At 43.1% G+C, this 26,432-nt stretch overlaps 1 protein-coding gene across 19 annotated transcripts in view; it reads left to right on the top strand.

The window, feature by feature from the left end:
* Tenm2 (teneurin transmembrane protein 2) overlaps positions 1–26,432 on the top strand; it is a 1,239,808-nt gene that overhangs the window by 933,246 nt on the left and 280,130 nt on the right. For all 19 annotated transcript variants that reach the window (XM_031353724.1, XM_031353722.1, XM_031353721.1 and 16 more), the window contains one exon: positions 10,412–10,646. In XM_031353724.1, the coding sequence (XP_031209584.1) occupies positions 10,412–10,646 (235 nt within the window). The remainder of the gene's footprint in view (positions 1–10,411; positions 10,647–26,432) is intronic.

Raw genomic sequence — 26,432 nt, 5'->3', positions numbered from 1 at the left:
CACACTCACACACACACACTCACACACTCACACACACACTCACACACACACACACACACCTTAAAAAACAGTTTGGTCCTTGGAAAACATTCTGTTTCATGAGGTTGGAAATATCCAAATTGTCCCCAGCTTATTTTCCAATAAGACCTTGAAAAGCTATTCTCTGGGCTGGGATGAGAGGAGTTTACATTTCCGATGCAATTCTCTGCTTAGGAGAGTGATGATGCAGGTCAAATAACAGAGAGAGTCTTTTCTGCTGCAGCGCAACAATCAACACAACGTTTGGGCGTATTAATAATTTCGCTCCTAAACTTCTCGACAGGGAGCTCATGGGTCTTAATAGTATTGTCAAGATCCTTAGGGCAATTGAAAAGCCCAAAATCATTACTTTCTACTGATAGACTTTTCTTTCCCAGAGGAGCCCCAAATACCTAGGGTAATGTAGATTTATGGAAATGCTCACATAGACTCTGCTCAGATGGAACTTAGTAAAGAAATAGCATCTTTAGAAAGGTTCTTCTCAAGTATTTCTAGTGTTTTTCTCTCTCTTCGTGCATGTGTGCATGCATGTGTGAGACTCAGTACCCCCTAGTGCTGACTTTATCTTAAGGAATGCTTTTTCATGAATTGGACCAAGTAAAGACTGAGTGTGGGATATAATAAAATGATTGGGCAGCTGTGACAAAAGTCCCTTTAGACCTGTCTCTGTGAGAACTTGACCTCTATTGGCAGGTTGACCCCAGCACAATAAATATTTGCTATTAAATGTGTAACATATGATAGCTGTTGACTGGGCACCCAAGTCAATTCTCTCCCTCCCGTCTTCCACAAGCCCCTGCCTGTACCCTTCTGGCTTTGGGCTAGGCAGTAATGGTCCTCTCCTCTCAGCACACCCATGCCCATCCACTCCAACAAATCACGGGCTTCTTAAACCTCTGCATCCAGCCAACTCTCCAGTGGCCTGTACCTGACAGTTTCCATCTGGAGACTATCAACAGCATCAGGGGCCCTGCCACAAAGCATCACAGGGAACCTGCTTTGGAGAGGGGCATTTTTATCTCTTAAGGGAAAGGTACCGTGCAGCTGTTAAAGTTGTACCCATCTGAGATCTAAGTTTGATGGGCTCCAACGGGGCTCTGCCACAAACAGACATCAGACATCATGGTCTATAAACCAGAGGGAATCTTCATTGTCATGAACTGTCTGGTAAGAGCAAATTCATAGAGACAAAAAGTGATTCGAATTTGCCAGAGACTCCCTGAGGGGGAAAAGGGAGGGAGAGAAGGTCGGAGGGAGAGATAAAAGGGATTGTTAAGGGGTGTGGTGCTCTGAAATTAGATTAGACTGGAGTTCTTGCACATCTCAGTGAATGTAATGGAGAAGGGGGGACATTTCAAAGAGATCAGTGTTGTTATAGCTCAATTAGGATATGTGGGAGCAAAGAGGTAGCCAGGCAGAACAAGGAACAGACATCCCAAAACAAGGCCAGAGGGGTTCAAGGTCACCTTCTCCCCTATCCTGCTTCGTCTCAGTTATAGGACTGCCCTGGTAAGAGCTATGATAAAATTTAAAGAAAAGCTTGCCGCTGAGTCCACCAGCCAATGGAGTGATAGAGACCCTTGGTCCTTCTCCAATAATGCCCTTCAAATAGAACTCCCTAGGGACTCAGCTGGTCCACTCCACACTTCATCCAGCACTAGCTTATCAGACACTACATCCTTCTGCTGGGCATGTGCAACAGGAGAGACAGACACATTTCCCTGGAGTAGTTCATCATGCATTGCAGGACACTGGAGAGACTCGAAAGATTATTAAGCCATGCTCTGGGGTGTCTAACTAAGATGTTTTCAGTATGTAAAGCCACCACCCCCCAGAAGTGGCACAGATATGACATAGTATATGACATGTCAAAAGGGGAGACATGTCCTGTCATTGGAACCAACATGTCCCTCCGTTGCCTCACCCTTAAAACAGAGGATGTTGCCCACTTTTAGACAATTGTGGTAACTGGAATGACCTATGCAAGAATCTCACATAACCGGAACTTAGTGAACGTGTGCACTCACTCCTTCTTGAGGATCGGAGTTAGCCTTCCCATCAACCTTACTCACTCATGAGGAATGGGGGAGCTGTTGAAGCTTCACTCTCTAAGCCTGCAGATGATTGTGTCTCCTGACAGTAATTCCCATGCTTCTGCTCTGTGATGTTGATCTGTTGACATGGAGAACAAATGCACTTGCCATGGTTTTTTTTTTTTTTTTGCCACTGAGGTCATATATTTTATGTCATCATTTCCTACACATGAGCACAGCCCCTGCCTTTGCTGATCCTCTGTTCATGTGGATGGAGCCCTTCCATCAAGGATACCACCCTATCACATAGGACAGTGTGTCGCTCATGCTGAAAGGCGCTGACCAGAGCTGGTACTGGGAGCCTGAAAATGAAATGAACATAAGTTCACCTCATCCTTTTTTCCCCATTCCTTCCTCAGAAGAGCTGTGGCCCTAGCTTTCTGTTATGAAGTACTACAGATGGTTCTGTCTTCCCTGAAAACACACACATGGATCAGGAATAGAAAATACATGTCCATTCTTTAGGGGTTAATCATTCAGTAGATGCTAAGGTAGGGGGAGGAGGGAGCAAGCTCAGTATCTAAACTACCCTATATTTAGAGACAAATCAGGAAATCTCTTGGCAAACACAGGAGGAGGCTGGATTTGGACAATCCCTCCATCCATCTGTCCCTAGGGTGTTGGCAGAGTACCACGGGTCAGAACAGGGCAGGACAAGTCAGGACGGAGCTTGCCCTTGGTCCTGCCTCTGTAGACCTAATTGCTGCTCATCACTCTGGCCAGGGATGCAGCCCAGAGAGGGAGGACTGGGAGGGCCTCTGGGAAGGCATAAAAGGACTATGAGTCGCAGCTTAGTTGTTCTGGCCTATTTCTCCTGACACAACGAGCAGGCCGAGACAGTGGAGAAGTTGGGGGAAGGCGGTTCTCTTCCATGTCTCATGGATTTGACTATGCTGAGTCAAGCTAGATTTCTTCTGTATTGCTCTGTACACAGCATTGGGGCTGGGGTTGAGTCCCTTCCCTTGTGAATGTGCTCTGGCCTTATGTTCCTTATGTACAAGCCTAGGAGAGGAAGAAAGCCTGGGATCAAATGCCTTCTGTGACTCCTGCTAAGCTGTGTGACTATGGGTGCATTGCTTAACTGGTCTAAGCCTCCCCCTCTATCTGTGTCATGAAGATGATGAGTTACATTCATGGTAACCGCAGCCAATGTTATCATTTTGCTGTCAATGACAACAGTTGCACTGGATCTGGAAATGAATTGTTCCAAGTCCCAGGTCCCACACTCTTGGGACTGCCTCTATCAAAGCCAGGGACCATGCCACTGAGTCTTCTCTTATCCAGGCTGCATTTAAAGTCAGTATGGCCTGTTTTAGGAGTTTTGCTTCTAGACATTCACTGGGTCCCTCCCTGTAAGATCTGCTAGCTCAAAGAGCCTGGAACTGAGGCCATGGGGTCCTGAGAGTTGTTCATTATAATCTCCATGGAGTCATGCATTACTGTGGTTCCTATCACCATCATCAGGATCACTGATTATGGAATCTACCATGTATAGTTATCATTATATATATGTATATATATATGTATATATATATATGAGTAGCTTGTTAAATGACAAGAATTTTACTAGCTTCCTTATTTTTATTATATGTAGTATGTGTGTATGTGTGTATGTGTGTGTGTGTGTGTGAGAGAGAGAGAGAGAGAGAGAGAGAGAGAGAGAGAGAGAGTCGGTGGATGACTTTTAGGAATTGATTTTCTACTTCAACCATGTGGATCCTAGGGTTTGAGCTCGGGTCATCATGGTTGCTGGCTGAACCATCTTGCTGACCCAAGGCTCTTTATAATAACGTCTCATACAATTTTCTTAATGATCATGTCAGAGAGGGAAACTTACGACACCCATTCTACAGATAAAGATGTGGACTTAAAAATACAGCTTTTCAGTGGTTATGCATCTAACACATGGCCAAGCAGGATCAAGGCCCATAGCCTGCTCAGTTGTCCTCCAATACTCTCTACTCTCCTTTCTTAACCCTAACCATAGGCTGTTGGTCTTGGAGATTTTCACCCCAGTTAACCTAGCTCTCATACAGGGTCAAAATAAATGGTGTCCTGGTGCCAATCCGACTCCAAAGTCTCTGCCAAGACCAGTCCCACTTTTAGCATCTTTAAGTAGCTGTCAGGATTCAGCATGCTCAGAGGAGGTGGGTCTGTACAAGGCAAAGAGTTCGTGGTTAATTTATCATCTCAGGGTCTGTGGGGGATGGAATACTTAAAGGCTGGCTGTGGGCATGTCAGCACCAGAATGAGTGATTTATAAGCGGTTCAACAGGCCCCTACTTTTTATTTTTTCTCACATGCACTTTATCATTCTTTTTAATCACCAAGAAAAATTGGTACCTACTATAAAGCAAGACAAGGCTGTCTTCATTGGTCCCTGCCCTCCCACACCTCCATACCCTCTCTCCGTGCAAGAACAGGCCCAGCCTGAAGGCCTCCCTCAACTGTTTATATAAGCAAAGTACAGTAACAACAGCCAATCATTAACCATTTATTCCCTTAGTTTAGCTAGCCTTAAAAAAAATGTTTCCTTTTTGTTATCTGAAGTGTGGGTTGCTGCTTGCCTCCACATGTGTTTGGGCAACTTTGCCAAAGTCAGCAGATGAGGGAACAGATGTGCCAAGATCTCAGTCGGTAAATGTATCCTGGAACTGATATCATGACTCAGAGGAGGACTGACTTCTCCTTCTTAAGGCAACCCCTAAGCACTTAGGATAAACTCCACCGCTGGTATGCGTGTCAGAATCAACCAGGGACAAGTATCTCATAAAACGTCTAGACCACAGCAGCACAGTCTGTGCTATCATGGAGCAGTCATTGCATGCATCCACCTTCAAATGTTTGCACATATCGGAAGCATCATTCCTGAAATCTTCTTAGTTTTTCTAGGATACTCAACTTCTTTATAAACTTCTTTATATAACTTCTTGATAAAGACCCAATACAACTATTCTTTTTCCTATAGTGACGGGTCATTCAGAACCTAAACATGACTTCTGGTTCTCATCATTAATGATGATGGCCATGGGTCTGCCTATTTTTGAGACAGGGACTTGCTGCTGTGTAACCTAGGCTAGACCATCCAGGGTTACAGCTTAAGCTCATCAAGCTAGTCAGCACAAGGCTTCAGTAACAATTGCCTTTTGCCCACCAACAGCATACTCAGTAGTCTGCTACTCTATAAACGCTTACCTGATGCAGGTATTTGTATTTAAACTACATTATTGTGTAATCTTGCATTCATGCCCTAGGAGAGACATCAATAACATGTGCATAAAGCTAACCCAATAAATGTCTGTAACTTGGACATCACGGTTCCATGAGGCTGGCTTTCCCATTTCCATTTCGTCATGGAGTGGCGCTACCCATCACTTTAGGAAAGAGCTTCTCATGTACTTGAGTATCTCGGAAAACATTCATGGAAAGCAGTTAGGCGCATTGATAGCCATTGTTTGAAACTTAGCAAATGGAAAACCTTTCCAGGCAGCAGATCCCAGAATGTCTGGGCTGAAAGCTGGTAAATGCAGAAGGTGCTTCGGGTGTCAGTCATCACTCGCCATATTAGAGGAGCATTTGCCACAATCACAAGGTGCCCGGGTCAAACAGAGAGTCACCAAAACAGCAGAATGGAGAATCAGAAACACAATGGCCATGGAAGCAAAGGCTACTGCTGTATTTAGGTGATAGCTAGTGTTGGTGGCACACAAGAGAGACAGCTGAGAGCATGGACTTCTAACCTGTCCTTGCAAGAGGAGACACACTCATTTTGATCCTGAGCTTTGCTTCAGAAATCTAGAACATCACAACAGAGTGACTGAGTTTTCATAATGTTCACATTGAAGGTTACTGACCTGAGATCACTGATCTCAGTGAAGTCTGGGTTACTCTAAATCAGGGGTAATTCCTAATGATGAGACCCTTTAACACACTTCCACATGTTGTGGTGACCCCCAACCATAAAATTATTTTTGTTGCTACTCCATAATTATAATTTACTACTGTTATAAATTATAATGTAAATATCTACTATGAAACCTCCAAGGGGTCGCAATCCACAGGTACAGAATCGCTGCTAAATTTGGGTTCATTTGGAGCTACAATTTGTCTTCCCGTTGTCTTTCATCCCCCAAAGAACCAAAGTGTTCTCTGCACAGGAGTGCATCTGTTAGCAGACCATTGGGGTAGCATGTTCAATACCTTCATTCTTTCTCACAAGCGCAGAAATCCTGGTGGGTCATCACTGCTTTGGCACATGAGTAAAAGTGAGAATTAAATAAGATAGTGTGTTCAGATTTCTGCAACTCGAAAGCAACAGGCACTCACAATAATTATACAATAGTTCTTTAGCTTTTTCTCCCTTAGCTTCCAACTAATCCCTTCTTCACTCTGTTCCGCTCTGTGTAGTATTATTTTTTTCTATCTTGTACACCTAGCTGAGACTATGGCTGCTGGGTAGAGAGATGGATATGTGAGCAACTACAGTCGGCCTTGTGGAAGTAAGCGCCGGTAACAAGAACTTTCTCTTTAGTGATGTGCCAGATGGCTTTTGTGTTCAGAGTTGTCAGTCGCCTATTTGAAATGAAATAGCACAATGCTTCATAGGAGGGTAGAACGAACGAAGAATCAGTGTTCTTTCAGCTTCCCCTACTCTTATTTCTCTGTGTTTTTTTTTTTCCCAGAAAGTTCTAAGCCTTCCTTTTAGGTGAACTGGAAAGAGGCCCTTGACCTCTCTTTCAATTAATGTGGATGCTCACTGTCCAATGTATGTGGCACATACCACACAGCAGCCTAACTCATTCTTCCCTTGACCCAGACATCACCTTTGGAGACCTTACACACACACACACACACACACACACACACACACACACACACACCATAGGAATTCCACCCACTCCTAGCCCAGATGGACAATGAGCGAAGACCACACAGCTGGAATAGGCAGGGGAAGCTTTGCCTGGGTGAGGAGACAGGAAACAGGCCAGTTTGGGAACTCATTCAGGGAATTAGATTTCTCATTTGGCTCTTTGTGCTTTCAGAGACTGTGTGGTCCTGAGTGTGGAGTGGGGGCGGGAGCTGGGGGCAGAGGAAGATGGAAAGTTCGGGTTAGGAGCAGGGAGTGTGGATTCTCCCCTTGCACACTGACTCACCTCATCCTCCTCAGGCAAGTCTCTTAATTGCCTAACTAACAGGGAATAATGATACCACCTGGATGGGAGTTGAGGGGAGGGAAAGCAAGAATTCATTAACCCTGTGTGAGGGGTTTGGAGAGCGCCTACGAGAGATCATTATTACATCACTTTGCCCCTTACCCACCTCTCCCCGCTAATAGGAGATAGACAAATGCTAAATAACTATGTAATCATACATTTCTAGTCAGACAACAATGCCAGCATATGTAATAGCCTGCGACAGCTATGAAACTCCACCAAAGATGTATTTAAAGTGTCACCGCTGCCTAATGTAAAACATGAATTACAGGTTCATTTGGAGGACACGATTTAAAAATCTATACAACTGTACTGTGGCATTTCCCAATAGGTTTTAGCTTTAGTTGTCTTTTCTCTGAACATAAAAAAAAAAAAGTCTCTAATTTCAACCCAGAGACACTAACTTCAAGGAACAGGTTTTTGCTATTCTTTACTTTCACTTCTGTTTTCATTGGTAGCAATGGCTCCAAACCTACTATCTTTTATGACATGCTGTCTCTCCCTCGGAATGCTTCTCCCGGCTTCACGGGAACCCCAGAATGTAGATTACACCTTTTGGAGATGTTGCCTGGCCACATAAGGAGACAAGTAGTTGAAATCTGTGTCAAATTGCTTGTTTAAATGACTTGAGCCAGCTTCTTAAAGCCAGGACGGCAGGGGCTAAGGATTTTCAAAGTTGGCATGGGCCAAAATGACAAGGCTCAGCAGTCACCTGGTGAGCTGCCAACACTGACTGGAGGCCTCAGAAAAAATAGACTTTCTCAAAGGACACAAATTAAAAGTCATGTTTCAGTATCCATTAAAGGGAAATTATAGGCTTACGTCGAGTAGGAAACCACTTTTGCTTTCGTTATGTTTAAAATACAGCATTGTGCAGATGGTTTGCCAGGCAGACCTTGGGCAGAGCCATCCTGAGTAGGGCTATTTACCCAAGGGCCTTCTCAGAGGTTCAGTTCTCACATGAGCATTCCCCTTGCAAAGGTAGAGGAGCTCAGTATTTGTAAGATAGGCTGTGATCTGGAGCCAGGATGGTGAGTTTGAAACATCTCCCTTGACCCTCTGCACACTCCATTCTCAATACTCATCTCTTAGTGGAGAGCAGCTATCAACCTGCTAGTCAGAGGGGACTGGCAGACTCTCATTTTTAAAAAGCTCTATATAAGTATATTATGTTTTATGCCCATTTGTTTATTTTTTAATCTATCAATTTGGAATTGTCAACTTCTTAAAAACCCAGGGAACTTCCCCCCAATGCACAGATCCTGAGTGTTTCTTACAGCTTGCCTTTAGCTTCTCACGCTATCACTGACCTGGATCCCCCGAAGAACACTGCAAACCCACTCCAGTTCAGTCCTGTCCACAGCCAGAATGTTTTGTTTCCTACCTAGTCATTGCCACAATTTAAATGAAAGGCCTCCATCTGTGTGTGTGTGTGTGTGTGTGTGTGTGTGTGTGTGTAATTGAGTGTATGTGATGTGTGTGTATATGTGTATATGTATGTATATGTGTGTATATGTGTGTAAGTGTATGTGTGTATGCGTATGTGAGTATATGTGATATGTGTGTATATGTGTATGTAAGTGTGAGTATGTGTGTATGTGTATAAGTGTGTGTATGTGTGAAAGTGAGTATATATGATGTGTGTCTGTGTGTGTATATGCAATGTGTATGTATATGTGTGTATGTATGTATATGTGTATATATGTGTGTGTATAAGTGAGTGCATATGGTATGTATTTGCATGTGTGTATATACGTGTGTATGAATGTATATGTGTGTATGTGTATGTGAGTATATTGTGATATGTGTATATGTGTATATGTGTGTGTGATATGTGTATATATGTGTATATGTGTATATTATGTATGTGTGTATATGTGTGTGAGTATATGTGTGTATGTGTATGTGAGTGTATATGATGTGTGTATATGTGTATATGTGTGTGTAAGTGTGTATACATGTGCGTATGTGTGTATATGTGTGTGAGTGTATATGATATGTGTATGTGTGTGTCTGTATATATGCAATGTGTATGTGTATATGTGTGTGTGTGTATATGTATGTATGTGTGTGTTCCCTGCCTCAGGTATTAGATCTCACCATCTATCTCCTTTGAGACAGCATCTTTGGATGTCTGCCACTATGTGTGCTAGGCTAGTTGCCCCAAGAGTCTCTGGGGATTCTCTTTTCATGGCTTCCCATGTCACTAAAGAAGGGCTAGGATTGTAGATGAGCACTATTGTATCTGACTTTACAGAACTTCTGGGGATCTGAATCCAGATCTTTATGCTTAGACAGCGAATACTTTACTCATTGAGCTGTCTCCCTGGCCCAGCAACCATTTTCGACTGACAAACAATAATTGCACAAATTTATGGGGTACAATGTGATACTTCAATACCCTGTGTGATGATCAACCCCAAGTGGTTAGCATCCCTGCCACCTGAAACACAGCATTTCTCTGTGACAAAGCACTCAAGAGACTAGTCTTCAATGGGAAACATGCTTTATTCTTGACTATAATTACTCAACTGTGCAGCAGGACCCCAGAACTTGACCTTCTTATCTCTGTGTCCATTGGCCAAATTCTCCCTGTTTCCTAACCAGCACAACCTCTAGTAACTGTTATTGTATCTTCCACTTCTACAAGAATATCTGGGTTGTTTGTTGCTTGCTTGCTTTAGAGGACCTGGGCCTTTAAATTTTACCAGGAAATGGAATAAAAATTTGTCACAGCCAGAATCAGCCTTAAGTGTATTATCTCTTCCACTGCAATATCAGATAATTCCGGGGATAATTCCATCCCTTGTCTACTTGGCTTTTCTAACCTCAATCCTCTTTGCTCTCTAATTGATGCATATTGATAAGTAAAAAATAAAGCACAGCATTTGTTTGTGACTAATAACACTGGGGCGTTCTATGCAGTCCCAACTGTTATCTCTGGTTTGTGGTTTTCAGTCACTGTAGACATGGGGACTTTGGCTGCAAAGCCTACTTTATAGGTGCAGAGTTTCTGAGGCTAAAATGGACAGGTACTGATGGCTGTTTCTCCTTCCTCTCTTCCAGGCCCTCCGAACCACCACAGCCAGTCAACATTGAGGCCCCCTCTGCCGCCCCCTCATAACCACACCCTGTCCCACCACCACTCGTCAGCCAACTCCCTCAACAGGAACTCACTGACCAATCGGCGGAGTCAAATCCACGCCCCAGCTCCTGCGCCCAATGACCTGGCCACCACACCAGAGTCCGTTCAGCTCCAGGACAGCTGGGTGCTGAACAGTAACGTGCCACTGGAGACTCGGTAAGTCCCTGTTCCCCACTCTAAGTCAGCAGAGTCATATGGTTCTGGGTGGCTCTGAGTTCTGGTTAGAGAGACATTGCAGCATAAGGAGACAAGCTTAACACCTTCTTATCCCTTGGTAATTTGACCCTGGACAATAGGTTGATCAGTATTTCTTTGTTCACATGTGTCTCCTTTTAATGCTTGTTGACTTTCTTAGACAGCTCTTGTGTACCCAACTAATAGAATTAGCATAACATATTTTTACTCAAAGGCTCATGGGAAATGTGCTTATAAGGGTATATTGACTGAATGCTGCTGATAAATTATGCATTTGGCCTTTCTTGAAGTAATAAATGAAGACTCATTTGAAATTAAGTGTTTGGGGAGACCTTGAGAACAATCCCTGATTCCAGACTGACAGAAGTCTAATTTTAATTTATATTTCATCCAACCTGCTGGCCCACTTTACTCCCTCCTGTACACACTAACAGCTTGATGGCTCTGGGGCAAACAGGGATGTGGAAAAAACAAACAGCGGAACAGGGAGGGTCTTGTGTTAGGAAGGAAGAACCTGGAAATTATCCCTGGGCCTGGCTTTGTTTTTGGGGTGTGTGTGTGTGTGTGTGTGTGTGTGTGTGTGTGTTCTTTCCTTCACCCACTTTCACTCCTGGTCTTCTAAAACCATGCATTCCTCCCTTGGGAGCCTTAAAGAGGACCCTGGGGACACAGTGTGGTAGACAAGCCTGCCATCGACAGAGAAGGCCAGGAGTAGGTTTGTCTGACACTGCAGAGCCTTGTGACTCCATCCCCAGACACCTTCTTGGTCTGTGTGCTCCAGTTGTCTGCTTATCTGGAGAAAAAAAAAAAAAAAAACCTCAGAAGCATGCACTTGCACTTGTATGGATGCTTCCAAAAATGCTCAAGTCAGTTTGAAAGCTTTAATCATTTGGGTTTGAAGAAGAGAAATAATCCGCAGTGTTTCTGAAAATGGCCAGTGGATTTTCTGCCCTCAGCCGGAAGCAATCTAGAAAGCCGCAATATTTGGAGTTGTTATATGTCTGCACTTCTTTAAAGTTGAAAAAAGTAAGATCCTGAGCATCAGTGTATGGTACGTGCTCGCCAATGAACTCACACTCACCTCTAATTTCACTTTATGACAGAGTTTTTCATCTGTGCCTATAACCCTAATTCTAAAGCTTGAAAGATGTCAAGGCAGTAAAAATTATACCAATGGATTATACACAATAGATAATTACTAACAACCGCCCAAATCAGCAGTCTCCCAATGGCAGTGCCAGAAGCTACTGTTCAACCAAGCTGTTCCCCCTCCTGGTGTTTAGGACGCACTCAGGAGTTTGTTATCACCTCTTTTTACATTAGTAGATGATGATATGTGAAAAGGGGTTTCTGGATAGAAAGAGAGAAAAGAGAAAAGGGGAACGAGGGTGTGTGACTGTCTTGTTGCCTTTGGAATGAAGCCTTTATTCTGCGTTTAATGTGGACACGAACATGTAGTTTCTCTGTACATTAATACCTTCAAACAGTATCTCAGTGGAATCAGGAAGTGATCTAACGAGGTCTAAGCAGATAATTATTATTTCTCTTTCAAAGATACAGTCTAGATTAAAGGGACATTCCTTCAATAGGTCTCTGATGTCACAGAGATGATAAGTTATGAGGGAACCTGGATGGAGCCCCCAAGATCCCCACACAGGAAGGGAGGTAGATACCTGTTTAGCCTGTATCTTTTGCATTAAACTATCCAATTTACAGGGTGAGATCCATCAGTCTGCTACCCGAAAGTAGTCTCCCCTTGGTCTTAAGAACATATGTAAAGACGTATATTGATATACAGATGTACATGCACATAAACTTCAGACACATAAAATAATGATATGAATATTTTAAAAGGATACATATAAATATATCTCCGAGCTTCCGATCAAATCAGTTGGTTTCCCAGGAGGCTTGTTTTGAAGAACCACTTCTAAGAAAATGACCCCCCACTGAGTACATGGTTGAAAGAACCCACAAAAGCAGTGGGTCACTTGCCACTGTCTGGAGGTAATCTCTCTCAGTACCTGCTCTCTGCTCTCTAGAGTGCTTCTGCTGAGCCCTTCTACAAGTAACATTTCTCCAAGGACTGGTCGTCTTCAGTGATGTGCTTGGGAAAGGGGAATCAAAGATGAACTCTGCACATAGACAGGATCTCCAAACCCTTGAAGTCTGTCTGAAAGAAAAGACAAGTGAGAGCTGCACCCGCATGTTCTTTGATCAGTGTGTTTAAGATCCAAAAGATTAAGGAGCGAGAGTATCTGGCCCAGGACTGGGGCAACTCCCAGAAATCAAGCCAAATTTCAGCCTTCTCACATCAGAGCACAGAGAGCTTGAACGGATAGTGGAGTTGCACATGAAAACTTTAGCATTAATCCACAGCACTTTTAAAATGTATTTTTCTTCTGGCATGGGAGTGTAGCTCAATGACTGAGGACTAACCTTATATATGTAAAACTCTGAGTTCAATCCCTAACCCTGAAATAAAGAACAGCCTGGGGAGATGGCTCGGTTGGTACAGCACTTACTACATAAACATGAGGGCCTGAGTTTGAATCTGCTATGTTCATGTAAAAGCCAGGCACAGTAGCACATATCTACAACCTCAGCACTGGGTGGGATATGGGAGGAGGTGGGAGGACCCTTGAAACTCATAGACCAGGCAGCCTAGTTGACAGTGAATCCCAGGTCTCAAAAGCTGTGGCAGAGAAGAGTTGAGAAAAATATCAAACATTAACTTCTGGCTTCCACCCACAGTTATATGTACACACGTGCACACAAATACACACACACATGCACATGTATACATACATATATATGCATATACATATACACAGAGAACAAATAAAATTAAATAAATAACAAATCTGTATAGTATATAATTTCAGCATAACTGTGGTTTCATTAGCTCAGCCTTTATAAAAAGAACACAACACATCTATTTAAGACAATGTTAATTTTTCCTCTCTTGTTATCAGATATGTTTTGAATTCCCAAGAGGAATGTTGGAGACTGGGTAGGTCATGAATAAAATGTACACACTCTTCTCCAAGCTCGAGTACAACCCAAAGAAGGGGGAAACACATAAGCAGAAAGTACACGGCATATGCTAATAGATACCATACCTCTTTAATAATACATAAGACTCAGTTCATCATGTGATAGAGAAAGAGCCATTAAAGTCACGGTAATTCTGAAGGCTGATTGGGAAGCAGTCACAAACTGAGAACCTCAAGTGGAAACTTACTAACAGCTTCATCACTTCCCCCTCATTCATTGCAACTTCTGGGAGTGACGGACGGGCTCCTGCTCTAGAGGTAATGCATGGGCATTCTGCCATTCCCACACATGCTCTGCCAGATCCCAGTGTTTCTTTTAAACCAGTGGAGACAGTGCTTTGCCTCTCATCATTTTGTGTTGATGTCCCTACCAGACTTAAAGAGGCCTGTAAAGTGATCCTTAAACCGTCTGATATTTCTTCAGTTTGTCTTACAATATAAAGAATTGGAAGAACTGGTTACAGAGCCATAGACATGTATGCCATGGGAAACCGAAGTAGGGCCAGGGGGATGGCTCAGTCATAGCCAAGGGATTGCTATGCAAACACAAAGACCTGAGTTCATGGAAGAGCCAAGCACAGCAACAAGTGCTTGTAATTCTGGCACTGGAGAATGAGAGACAGACAGATCCCTGGAGCTCGATGTCCAACTGATCTAGCCATATTCATGAATTCCAGGTACAATGAGAGTCTCAAAACTTAAGGTGGAGAGTGTGCCTGATGGCTTACACACCACACACACACACACACACACACACACACACACACACACACAAAGGAGAGCTGCTCAAACTTAGAGCTGAACACATAGAAATCACATAAATTTCTATAGGCTCTATATAAATGTTAGTTCCATTAGAGCACAATGCATGTAAATTTCCACAAGTGAAGTCAGTTTACATATGTGCTACAATAGGCAGGCATTCTACCAACTCGGTCATACCCCCAATTCCACAAGCTATAACATAGCCACAAAACTTAAGTACATGATAGAGGACCCCAGTGCAGGGCAGCCTGTGCAATAAACCACCACCCTCCATCTTCCTCCTCTATAGAATCAAGTCCTGACATGCTTCCTGCCTGCCGTCTTCTATCACCTGTCTAGTCCTTCTCTGCAGAGAGAGCCAAGGTCAAGAATCCTCCTACTCGGCAGCTTCTTGGGAAGTGTCAGAAGTCAGCTTCTCTTGTCTAAAACAGTAGCGGTAGCTCGGTGACAGAAGCCAACTTTCCCTCTGTGTGTTGCTGAGACGAGCTGCTCCAAATCTGTCTGCGTAGCAGGTGACTGAGGGAAATCACTAAGCAGTGCGAGGCTTCCCAGATTCTGAAACTTCAGAAACCCTGACTTTAATCATCCACATCATCAAGTTATAAAAACAAGTCTTACACGTTGCTTTTCAAGACGGCCATCCACAATTCATTCTAGAACTACTTATAAGAAGTGTGCCAGACATTGAGAACTCAAACACACACACACACACACACACACACACACACACACACACACACATACACATCAAGCCTTGCCTTTGTAGAAATGCTAGACAGGATGAGGCAGAGCACCAACAAGTGAATAAATAAGTAAATAAATAAATAAACATCTCTCCCATAGTAAAAGTGGCCATGAGAGGTACAGAGACGTCAGACCCATGACAAATAGGCATCAGTCAGGCTTAAAGAGAGTTCTAGGACTAGGGGGATTGGCTTAGTGCGTAAAAGCATTAACTATGCAAGCCAGACAACCTGATCCCCAAAACCCACCAAGCCAAACATAGTCACAACCATCTGTAATCCTACCATGCCTGAGGGAAATGGGAAGTGGAGGCAAGAAATCTCCAGAAGCTATTGGACCGGCTAAACCATCTTATACAACAGTAAAAGAAACTGTGTCCCAAAACAAGGTAGAGAGAAGAAGAAAAACCCTTGAAGGTTATCTTCCCTGACCCATACACATACAACACACACACACACACACACACACACACACACACACATGAGAGGAGGAGATGGGGAGGGGGAGGGAAAGAGGGAGGGGGTTAGGAAGGGAGGAGGATTCACTAGAGTGCTAGGGAAAGAAAGCAGGCTAGAAAAGTAGGCAAAGACACAATGAGCAGAGCTTTGAACTATGATAAAGATTTACTCTACAGAATCATAGATGTCTTGAATAACAACTTTTCATTTTCAGAAATGTTTCCTTGCCACGTAGCTTTATATACATATGCCATTCAATCCCTTAAGGCTTCATGTTCTTATTCCTATTTGAAATTCAGGGAACATTGGAGTGAGTAGAGCAGGAAGTTCACAAGTCTGAGGCTATCCAGGTTACTTAGAAAGACTGTTGGACTGAATGAGTGGATGGGCAAGTGCATTAATGAGATCTGAAACTCAGAATATTAAGTTACACATCACCCAACATCAAATGGAAAAGCTGGGATTTGAACTTGTGTCTACCTGACTCCAAATGGTGTGTTCCTAGCTGCCATGATGTTTGGTACTAGATAAGGTGGGATAAGAATGGAAACTATACTTATCCTAATAGAAAACAGAAAATTAACTTCTCTCATCCAAGGAGACGGTGAAATCGATGCATTATGAGTGACATAAGATTTAAAAAAAGATCTATGGATATTATTGGATATAGACTGAGTGGTTGTCGAAATCATAAGCTGGGCATGATATCAGGAGCTCTTCACAGCGTCTCCGGGTACTAGATTTCTCTATCTCACAGAAGAGCTGATAAGCAACACATTCTGTGATGTCACACTTCTTACAAAGAGTAGAGTTCTCTTTTACCCTCTGCAGCTGCAAGACCAGCCCCCTCTGACACCCAGGCCCAAGAAAATTTTGAATTCCAACTTTGCTTTTATCTAGTGCCTTCCTGCTTGTGGCTCCTGGCACTAAGTTGGCTCACTAATTCCCTTTGTCCTTTCTAAGGGAAGGTTCTGCCTCTCCTTTCAGACCCCCAGAATGGCTGCTTGTGTCTTGGTGCTGTTGCATCTCTTCTAATAAGACTCTCAGAAACGATAATTTCTCTCAGTTTCCCTTCTGCTAAACCACCTAAAATACCTTTATGATTTTTGTTAACACCACAAATTAGTGGCAACTTGGCATGGTGAACTAGAGGGCTCCCTCTGCCTTGGTGGCTGCAGCGTGGGCTGCAGGAAAGCTCAGTTCCCAGGGCTGCATTATGCTCTGTGTGCTAGCTTCACAATTTTCATGCTTTTCATTCCAAACAGAACCTTGCCATATGGGTAGGAAGCAGCCACATGGCTAAGGTACCATGACTGTTCACTTGGTCAGCCAGTTGTCCTTTGAGCAGGAAGCCATGGCGGGGGCTCTGAGCGGTGAACACACAGAGCTTAAGAAGCACATTCAAGAAGTCTTAATCCTAAGATTAAGGATGTCTTCAAGACAAAATCATCCTGGCCTGATTTGGGTGTTTTGTTAGTAGGGTGTACTTGGGACCTGGGACAAGACCTTTTAGTAAATAAGGTTTTCGCAGAGAAGCAGACAAATTGTTGAAACATCCCCACCATGCTGAGTCCAAAGGCTATTCCAAACTTGTTCTCAGATTGACTCTTCTACCAAAGGATTAATTTTCTGACAGCATCACTGACATGCTTGATGTTGAGAATATTTAACCAAGGTAGCCTGTTTGCTTCTCCACCCCCACCACACACACACACCTAATGTTTTCAAGTAAGGTTTAAAAGTAGAATTCATTCCGAGTGAACCAAATGCATTGAAGCGCTTTTCAAATCAATAGGCGGCTTGATTCTCCATACTGCTAAACATTATGCCCCTCTAAATTCTCATCAGAAGCAACATGGAAATTAATGAGACCTCTAGGTTAGCCTTTCAAGCTCAGCCTTATTTTATAGCTTTACCTTGCCTTTTTGACACCATGATCCCGCCTGGCCACCAGCAGCATTTCACGTCGCACTGCACTTTAATTTTGCTGTTTTGTTAGTCTTCCTTGGAAACTGGCAGCTTATTAATCTCAATAACAGAGCTGCTCAATAGGCAAGCTTACAGTGAGAAACCAGGCTATGTCGTTCTTGTTCGCCCCACCTTTTAACAGATGGAAGCAAGGGGGCTGGTACTCGGATGGAGGTGAGAGGGGTGGAGGGGGGGGCAGCCAGTTGTGTCGGTGGGGCTGGAGGGGAAACATATCTCAAACCCCACATCACTTTCTGACAATCGGCAGGAAAATAAAGAGCACCCCGTCTAATCCACTGCTCTGCAATTTATGGCTTGTGGTGTTAAACACACTCAGACCCATTAATAAGAAAATAAATAACGTGCCGTGGCATGCGTGCAAATTACAAGGTGCAATAAGAACGGAGCAAGCATTACATCTCACTCCAGACCTCTCTAGACTATGTTCGGCATGGTTTGCAAATGTTGAAGGCAGAGGTGTAGCCAAGGAGAAGCCGCCGTCCTTTTACAATTTGGTCCCCCTTCTGTAAAATTAAAAAAAGTGCTAAGTTGATTAAAGCTTTGAAGGCTTGAGCCTCTTGCTTGCAAGTCACCAGAGTTAAGCCACCAGGTACAAAGAACTTTTTTTATAAAAATTCATCCCTCCACAGCACATGCCTTGGGGACCCAATTAAGGATGGAGGCCACCTCGTGGTCGCACCTTGGAAGAGCAGGACTCTGTGCCGGGTCTGTGTAAATGTTGAAGACTCTTGGGTTAAGTTCACAGTTTAAAAAAAATAAAAAAAAACTCAAATATTTCCATCTGTCTCTGTGCTCTTTCGCCCACTCAGCTAATATCAACTGGCACTCCCTTGGGGCATTTCCTGAAGTCTTCCCCAGGGATGTTTTATCAGGCTCGGATGGGGAGAGGCTTATAGAATTTGTCTAATTCTGACTTCTTGATGATGCTTTTCTCCTCACAGAAGTCAGGGAAGGCATTTGTAGTTCTCCCAGGCAGGGAGAATGAGCTCTGCAATGATTTTGAGGGGTCCTTTGATTTATTGGCCTTAGCTTTACTTGCCTCTGTGAGTTGGGATCTTGTGTCCTTAGGACTGCAATCTATCACCAGGTCCAGGCTCATCATGTCCACCTAGAGCTGCATACTCTAGTGTATTAGATGAGTGTGTTTAGGAAACTTACCTCAGGTAACTTCATTGCCTCCAAGCCCCACCAATCAATTTGGGGTTCGTCTCATCGCATAGCCCCATTTGTGAATTGTTCTCCTTTAGAAGTGTAAACATGAAGGTTCACCCTTGAACTTGTTAGGTGTGTTTAAATCACTTGTGGATTATTTCTAGCTCTTAGTAACTAATACAAGACAGCAAACATCCTCCCCAAGTTTCTGCCATCAATACCTTAATCATGTGTGCATAAATATAATTTGTTAAATTACATGAATGAGTATCAGAAATCCTGCTAAGTTCTTGTAATGATTTTTTTTTCTTTCATTTCCCATCAACTTAGGTGCTCCTTAACCTACTTGGATGGGTCCTTAAGGAAAGTAGCCTCTAGCCCCACCATCCCCAGCTCAATAAGATAAAAGGAAACACAGGAAGGTTCCTAAGATTGAGACAGTGCTATGTGGACATAGTGTTCTGAGCATTCTGGTCCTCAGAGTAGGGGTCTTCCTTCTCAGGGTGTCCCAGAGCAGGATGCTGAAGTCACCAAGTTCAATCTTCCAGCTTCTCCACCACGGTCCATGTGAGGAGAAAGTGGACCTGATGGAAAACTTCCTGCTTCCAAAACCACAGGACGCTCTCTGGGCTCTTTTTTCAGGCAGACTCCTGTCAGAAATGTCTCGTTTGTGCCAAGCATTGGCTTGGGTGCTTTACATCAGTTGCCTGAGACAAAGCCCCACAGGGCAGATGTCCTTGTCTCCTGTCAGCATATCAGGCAAAAGAAATGTGAGGTATAAAGCCTGGAAAAAAGAGACAAGGTCCTTAGCAGACTGGACTCGAGTAGTTACACTTGGACATTAGGCGTCTGTCTCAGGATGGCTTTTCTGTGTTTCTGAACATAGTTCTTAGAGGACGCCACTTTGCTGGCATCATTACAGGCCCTGTGAGCTATCTATATACTTACAGTTTAGAAACCTCATTGTAAAAAGGCTCTTCTTCCTAGACTTGTGCTTCGTTGGTCTCTTTATAACAAGGCCTAGCTCTGTAGGCTAAGCTGGCCTGGAACTCAGTTTCCAAAGCACAGCAACTACAACACAGGTCACTTCCACTACTACTATGTCCTACTAGCTATTTCTAATTTTCAAGTCCACTCTCTTGACAGAGGCCTGTGAAGCCCAGCTGGGATCACACCCAGCACTACTGACCTATCTGTCCCCCAGAATTAGAGAACAGGACACACTGATTGGCTAGGCAAAATTATATGCCCACACAGAGCCTGATTTGGAAAGGATAGCTTGTAACCCATAGCCAAACATCACACAAGTAAGAGGATGTAAAAGAGAAAGTGGCCAACAAAAACTCCAGTTCAACCCAATCGAACTCAGTGCTAATTTGCTTACTACCAACCAATCTTGCCTTATAGCCTGGGTGTAATTATTTTCTCCTCTGGGTAGAGAGTATAGTGGCCAGGGTAGGAGGTGGGGGAATTTCAGGTCACTGAGTGGTCTTGCTTGCCTGGGCACAGAAGGAGGTTTGCAACTGAATTCAATGAAAGAGAAAGAGTCAGTTCCACTGACTGACTCCCTCCCACCCACTTCTGATTCATCACCCTCTCTGGTTCACTTCTCAAACGTCCCATGACTTTACCTTTGAGTTCACTGTGGCTACTTAATGCATTTTAACTTTTATTAGTCTCCTGATGTCTCTTTTAAGCTATCACCGTCTTTCCAGCAAAAGTGCTTGGATTCCACATTTTCTAATTAAAACATGCTCACTTATTGTCTTACTAACCAGTGCTCTTTATGAGAGCTCATGATGAGAAAGTTAACTCAAACCATCTTGATACATTTTCCACCTCCTGGAAATGGCAGGAGAAGTGGTTTTACCTATGGGAAGTGGAATTACTTGGAAGAGTTTGGGGGTTTGCTTCTTAATAAAACCATGAATGAAAACTACCAAACCCCATGCTTCACACTCATGATATTCTTGGTAATGTGTTTGATCCTGCTTGTGAAAATCTTGAGTAGGATGTCTTACAGAGGTCAGTCGGCTCTCTAATGGACCATAATAGATGCAACATCAAAATTGTTCGATGTTTAATTAGATAAATCTCTTACCAGATTAAAGCAGCATGACCTCATGTTACCAGTGCTGTTCCTTGGTGCTCATATCCCTGCAAACTAATTCAAAATAACTGGAAATGATAAGGCTAAATAGGGGGACGACAGCAAACAAATGTAAACTCTCCAAGAATTTCATGGTAATAGTGGGTACAGTGGTGACATAGGCAAAAAAGATAGGTTAAGTCCCACTCAGTATGTGCCTCGGTAACATGGTCTCTGTATTGTCTTCATTGCTCCTCTTGAATTTAGAAATATAAAAACAATATCAACATGAGGTCCTCTTTGGGTCCATCTTCAAAATTATATGTTGTTCCATTTAAAAGAAAGAGTACAGTTCTTCATCAAGCCAAAGTAGGCAGATTATTTCAAACTAAAAGGGAAACAGAGAAGGAGATTGGAAAAGAGGCAGGACTGGGGTGAGATTGGAGATGGTATGAGGATTGAGAAGAGGATGTGGAAATAGGATGAAGTTTAGAAGAACATGAAGATACGAATGAGGACTGGGATAAGTATAGGAATGGAGTTGAACAGGAGAATTGATAAACATGGGGATGAAGATAAGGTCATGGATGTAGATAAGATGGGGACATGGATGTAGGGGTGAAGATGAGGACATGGATCTAGGGATGAACATGAATACATAGATGTAGAGATGAAGATGAGGACATGGATGTAGGGATGGAAATAAGGACATGGATGTAGAGATAAAGATGAGACATAGATGTAGGGGTGAAGATGAGGACATGAATGTAGGGATGAGGATGAGGACATAGATGTAGGAATGAAGATGAGACATAGATGTATGGATAAAGATGAGGGCATGAATGTAGGGATGAAAATGAGGACGTGGATATGGATGTAGGTATGGGATGAGTACATGGATATAGATAAGATAGGGATGGAGATAAAAATGGAGCTCTCCCTCAAACTCCTCACAATTTTCCTACAGAATGGTGGACATAGGTTCCTATTGATCACACAAAATTCTTTTTATCTCTACTTGCTCTGCAAAAGAAATGCCAAGAATTTAAAGAAAGAAAAAAGAAAGCACGGCCACAACAAATTTTCAGTTATTTTACTATGAAATGTAGATATTCTTTTAGTTAAAAAAAATATTCAATTATTGGAAAGATGGGAAGTGCACAGAAGTAATCTCTGCTTCTCAATTTCTATTTCCAAGAAAATACCACTTGAAGGTTTATTATTTCAAGCCTCCAAAGATGTTTATGAATGTCTAAGCATATATTTTAATAGAAATGGAACCATATACATTCTACTTAGTAAGTTCCATTTTAACTTAATGAGATATTGTGGAAGTCTTTTCAGGTAATTTCATGTAGACCTACTTCATTCCCTTTTTTAAGGTCTCTGTAATATCCCATAATGCCATAATTTATTTAACCAATGTCTTCTTGATGGACAGTTAGATTGCTTTCAGATCTGTGCTATTACAAACAGAACTGCAATGAAGAGTCCTGTGTATGTACCTTTCTTTGCATACTTATATGATTATGTTCAAAAGTTAAATTCCAGGAAGTGAAATTGCTAGATCAAAGGGTATGTATAATATGCATTTTGAAGTTCGATAGACTGTGCCAAATTGTGCCCATCTCAATTCAGATGTTATGATCTCTCTTTAATGACCTACATTTCTCTGATGGGCTTAGAATAAGAATCCCCAAATTTATGGAGTTAAGAAAGGAAGGAGAGAATTTTATAATTTTATTCTGAAGATTTCTTCAGAACACCTTCCTTCTCTATGTGGTATTTTTTTTTTGTGGGGAGGGACAAATTGAACCCAGGGCCTCCTACTTGTTAGACAACTCTTTATCATACTCCCAGCCCATGACCCACCTCCTTACTTTCCATTCAAAGCATTGGAAAAGGCATCATAGAGGTCAGGTCTGACTTTTGGTCCTTCCCTAGTATTAGCACTTTACTAGCAGCTGTGGCACAGTATGGCTGTGAATCCACACTACTCCTGCTTGATGCCTCCTGTTCACTCATGTACAATTGGAAATTATTTTATATTTGCATCCTCTCCTCATCTGCCTTGCCTCCATCTAGTTGGTGAGGGATGTTATAAGACTATCTGAGTGAGATGACTTAGACAAGTTTCTGCAACCCCGAGAGAAATTCCTGGTACAGCAGTGTGATTTTCTTTTCAAGCCATGACAGGAAAGCAGGTGACCAAGGGCTTGAGGATCCAGTAAGAGAAGATGGCCTCCTTTATGGGATAAACATGTCATGGCTCAGCCTATAAAATGTCCTCAGGCCCAACTTATATAGTTATTTTGTCTAAAACTCTGATATTATGCTAAGTAAGGATTTTTTTCTACCTACCATTGATAATCTCATTACCTGTCATGTACATGAGACTTTAGTCTAAATTCAGCCAACAGTTTGGAGGTTCTGTGAGTGACCAAGCATAATGAAGAACACTAGGAGTCATATGAAAAGCATCTGCCCTCTTGTACTGGCTGGTTTTGTGTCAACTTAACACAAGCTGAAGTTGTCACAGAGAAAGGAGCTTCAGGTGAGGAAATGCCTCCATGAAATCCAGCTGTGGGGCATTTTCTCAATTAGTAATCAAGTGGGGAGGGCCCCTTGTGGGTGGTGCCATCCCTGGGCTGGAAGTCTTGGGTTCTATAAGAAAGCAAGCTGAGCAAGCCAGGGGAAGCAAGAAGCCAGTAAGGAACATCCCTCCATGGCCTCTGCACCAGCTCCTGCTTCCTGACCTGCTTGAGTTCCAGTCCTGACTTCCTTTGGTGATCAACAGCAGTGTGGAAGTGTAAGCTCAATAAACCCTTTCCTCCCCAACTTGCTTCTTGTTCATGATGTTTGTGCAGGAATAGAAATCCTGACTAAGACACCTCTCTTACTGTAAACGACAACTAGTGGGGAAAAGTAAGAACACAACCATCCATACTGAAATGGAATGGTGTGCCTGGATGTCATTTCAGAAGGCTCTGTGGTAACCGAGTCACATATAGGCAGCTTCTTGGGGAAGCCTGGCTGCAGAGATTAGTGTCCAGCTTTCAGTTTAGTTGGACAGTAAGAGTCTTCCCACCTAAATGACATCTCCAGCCAGAAGAGATAGCATTTAGGTAGGATGGACCAAGTCTTAGGTCAATGGTACAGAGACTTCATGGCCACATCTGAGGTTCAGACACTCTATAGGATAAGGATGTCAGATTTGCCACACAAAGAACAAGTTTGGTTAACCGAGGAAGGAAAGGAGTGATAGAAATGTTGAAGCTAACTGGGACTCCCATCTTTGACAAAGGCATGAAGAAGGAAGGCATGAAGAGGGAGGAAGTGGAAAAGAAACAGCCAGGACAAGTAAAAAATCAAGCAGCATTTGAAGGACGAAGCGCCTGGGATTCCTGAGCAATTATCTCCACAACAGCGATGGCTAACAATTATTTTGAGGGTCTACTCAATGCCAAGCATGTGCTAAGCCCCATTTAATTCTCTCAATATCTCTAAATATTTCCACTTGAGCAAACTAATATAGAACACTATCAGAGGCTGCACAGGTTGTAGGCAGAGTGGCCAGGCTCTGAACCCCATACATTGATGATGTTTACCCACTAGACACTGCCTTATTCTGCCTCCCCTAGTCAGCCGGTGCAGTGCAAGCCTGCTGCCGACCTGTTCCCACTCCCTTTTCCCAGTTCTTTACCCTGCTACCACAAAAGGCAGACCTTGCCCTTCTCGTAACTGTTTAATGCTCTTGTGTAGCAAAACCGAAGGGTTAGAAAGAACCCCAGTTCAAGTGCAAACCTTTGAGCCTTCAGCAGAGATGGCTCCCCTCCACCCCAGACTTGCCTTTAAGTTTTCCTTAATTCTGCTAGTTGCAAAGAAAATGCCTGCAGGCAGGCACCTGCCTCTTAGTCTAACATCCCACCTTCCTGTCAGGTGGCTTTCAATTCACCATGCCTTGGCATGTCCACCCGCATCTTCGTCAAGATTTGCAAGATGGCACTGACAAGCTTTTCAGGTACTTAAGGCAAACATGCATGACAGTCTTCCTTGACACTTGAATTTTTTAAGACGCCTCGCCCCAGCGTTGTAGGAAACCCAGCACTAAAGAAATCAGGTATCTTTCAAAGAAGCCATGTTTTTACAGCCTCCTCCTTGGTGCTTGTTCTGTGGCTAGGATGCTGTAGGATCCAGCTGAGACTGTATAAGGCACCAGAGTTGTACTTTCACAGTGATGCTAAATGTTGGTTGCCTTATTAAAGGGCACTTTTTTCTTTCCTCGACAACTGCAGTGGATGGATCTGTTTGGCACATTGTCAGCGAGTATGTGGCTGGCCTACAAACACACTTAAGTGGCTCACTTCTAACCAGCACTAATTTCTGAGTATCTAACAGATATATGCAGGCAGGCAGATGTGTCACAGGGGTTGCTGTAAAACTTAATTAATATCCCTGAAGAGCTCTTATATCATTTCATGAAGAGTGCTACATATGAAGAAAATATTATACCTATGGATGCTGCACATATAAGGAAATGTGGGTAAATATGCTGATAGGTTTTTTTCTGTTTTCTTTTGCCTCGAAGGGTCTGATGTAAATTCTAATGGAAAAATAAATTGTGTTAAAGACAACCATTTTTTTTTATGTTAGAGTTTTAAAAATAAAGAGCAGCATTGCCCTAACTGGAATTCTAGAGCACTGTATGTATAGGCATGGGGAAGCCAATCTTTAATTCATAAAAATGAGTAGCAGCTTTTTCTTTCATTTTCTTTTGCTTCTGCCAGCCCTGTATCTAGGATTGGTAGCTGGGGGTTGCTGAAATAGTTTAACACGGAAAGGACTTGCCACTGTGAAAATAGGAAAACCTGAGCGTGATTCCCAACACCCATGTTATGTAAATCTGTAGTGTTATGTCCTTGCAATGCCAATGCTAGGAGGCAGAGATAGGTAGCTCTCTGGTGCTCACTGACCAGGCATCTTAGCCTAATCCAGGAGCCCACACCCCAGTGAGAGACCCTGTCTTATAAAAACAAGGTAGACAACTCCTGAGGAACAACATCTGCAGTTGACCTCTGGGCTTCATACACATGTGCACAAACATGTGTACACACATATGCGCTTGCACAGGCACACACACACATGCACATACACACACTGCTGCCTATTGTCCTTGGTCCATTTGTAATTCTATACCAGAATACTTGAGATTTGTTAGCTTATAGTGAATGGAAATGTATTGGCTTACTGTAATGGTTCTGGAGGCTGGGAATTAAAGAATGAGGAACTAACATTTGGCACGGAGCTTCTTGGCTGCATGATCTCATGCCTGGAGTGCAGAGAGAGGAAAGAGGGGGAGAGACAAATACAGCTCAGGACCCACTAGCCTTGAACAATCCACTTCCAAAATAAGAAACAACTCTTACAATGGTTGATCTGTCCATGGAGGCGGAGTCCCCATGGCCCATTCATCTCTCCAGGGTCTTCTCCACAT

Source organism: Mastomys coucha, unplaced genomic scaffold, assembly GCF_008632895.1.
Source record: "Mastomys coucha isolate ucsf_1 unplaced genomic scaffold, UCSF_Mcou_1 pScaffold5, whole genome shotgun sequence".
NCBI lineage: Eukaryota > Metazoa > Chordata > Mammalia > Rodentia > Muridae > Mastomys > Mastomys coucha.
The sequence above is the reverse complement of the archived record's forward strand: the minus strand, read 5'-3'. Positions and strand labels throughout refer to the sequence as shown.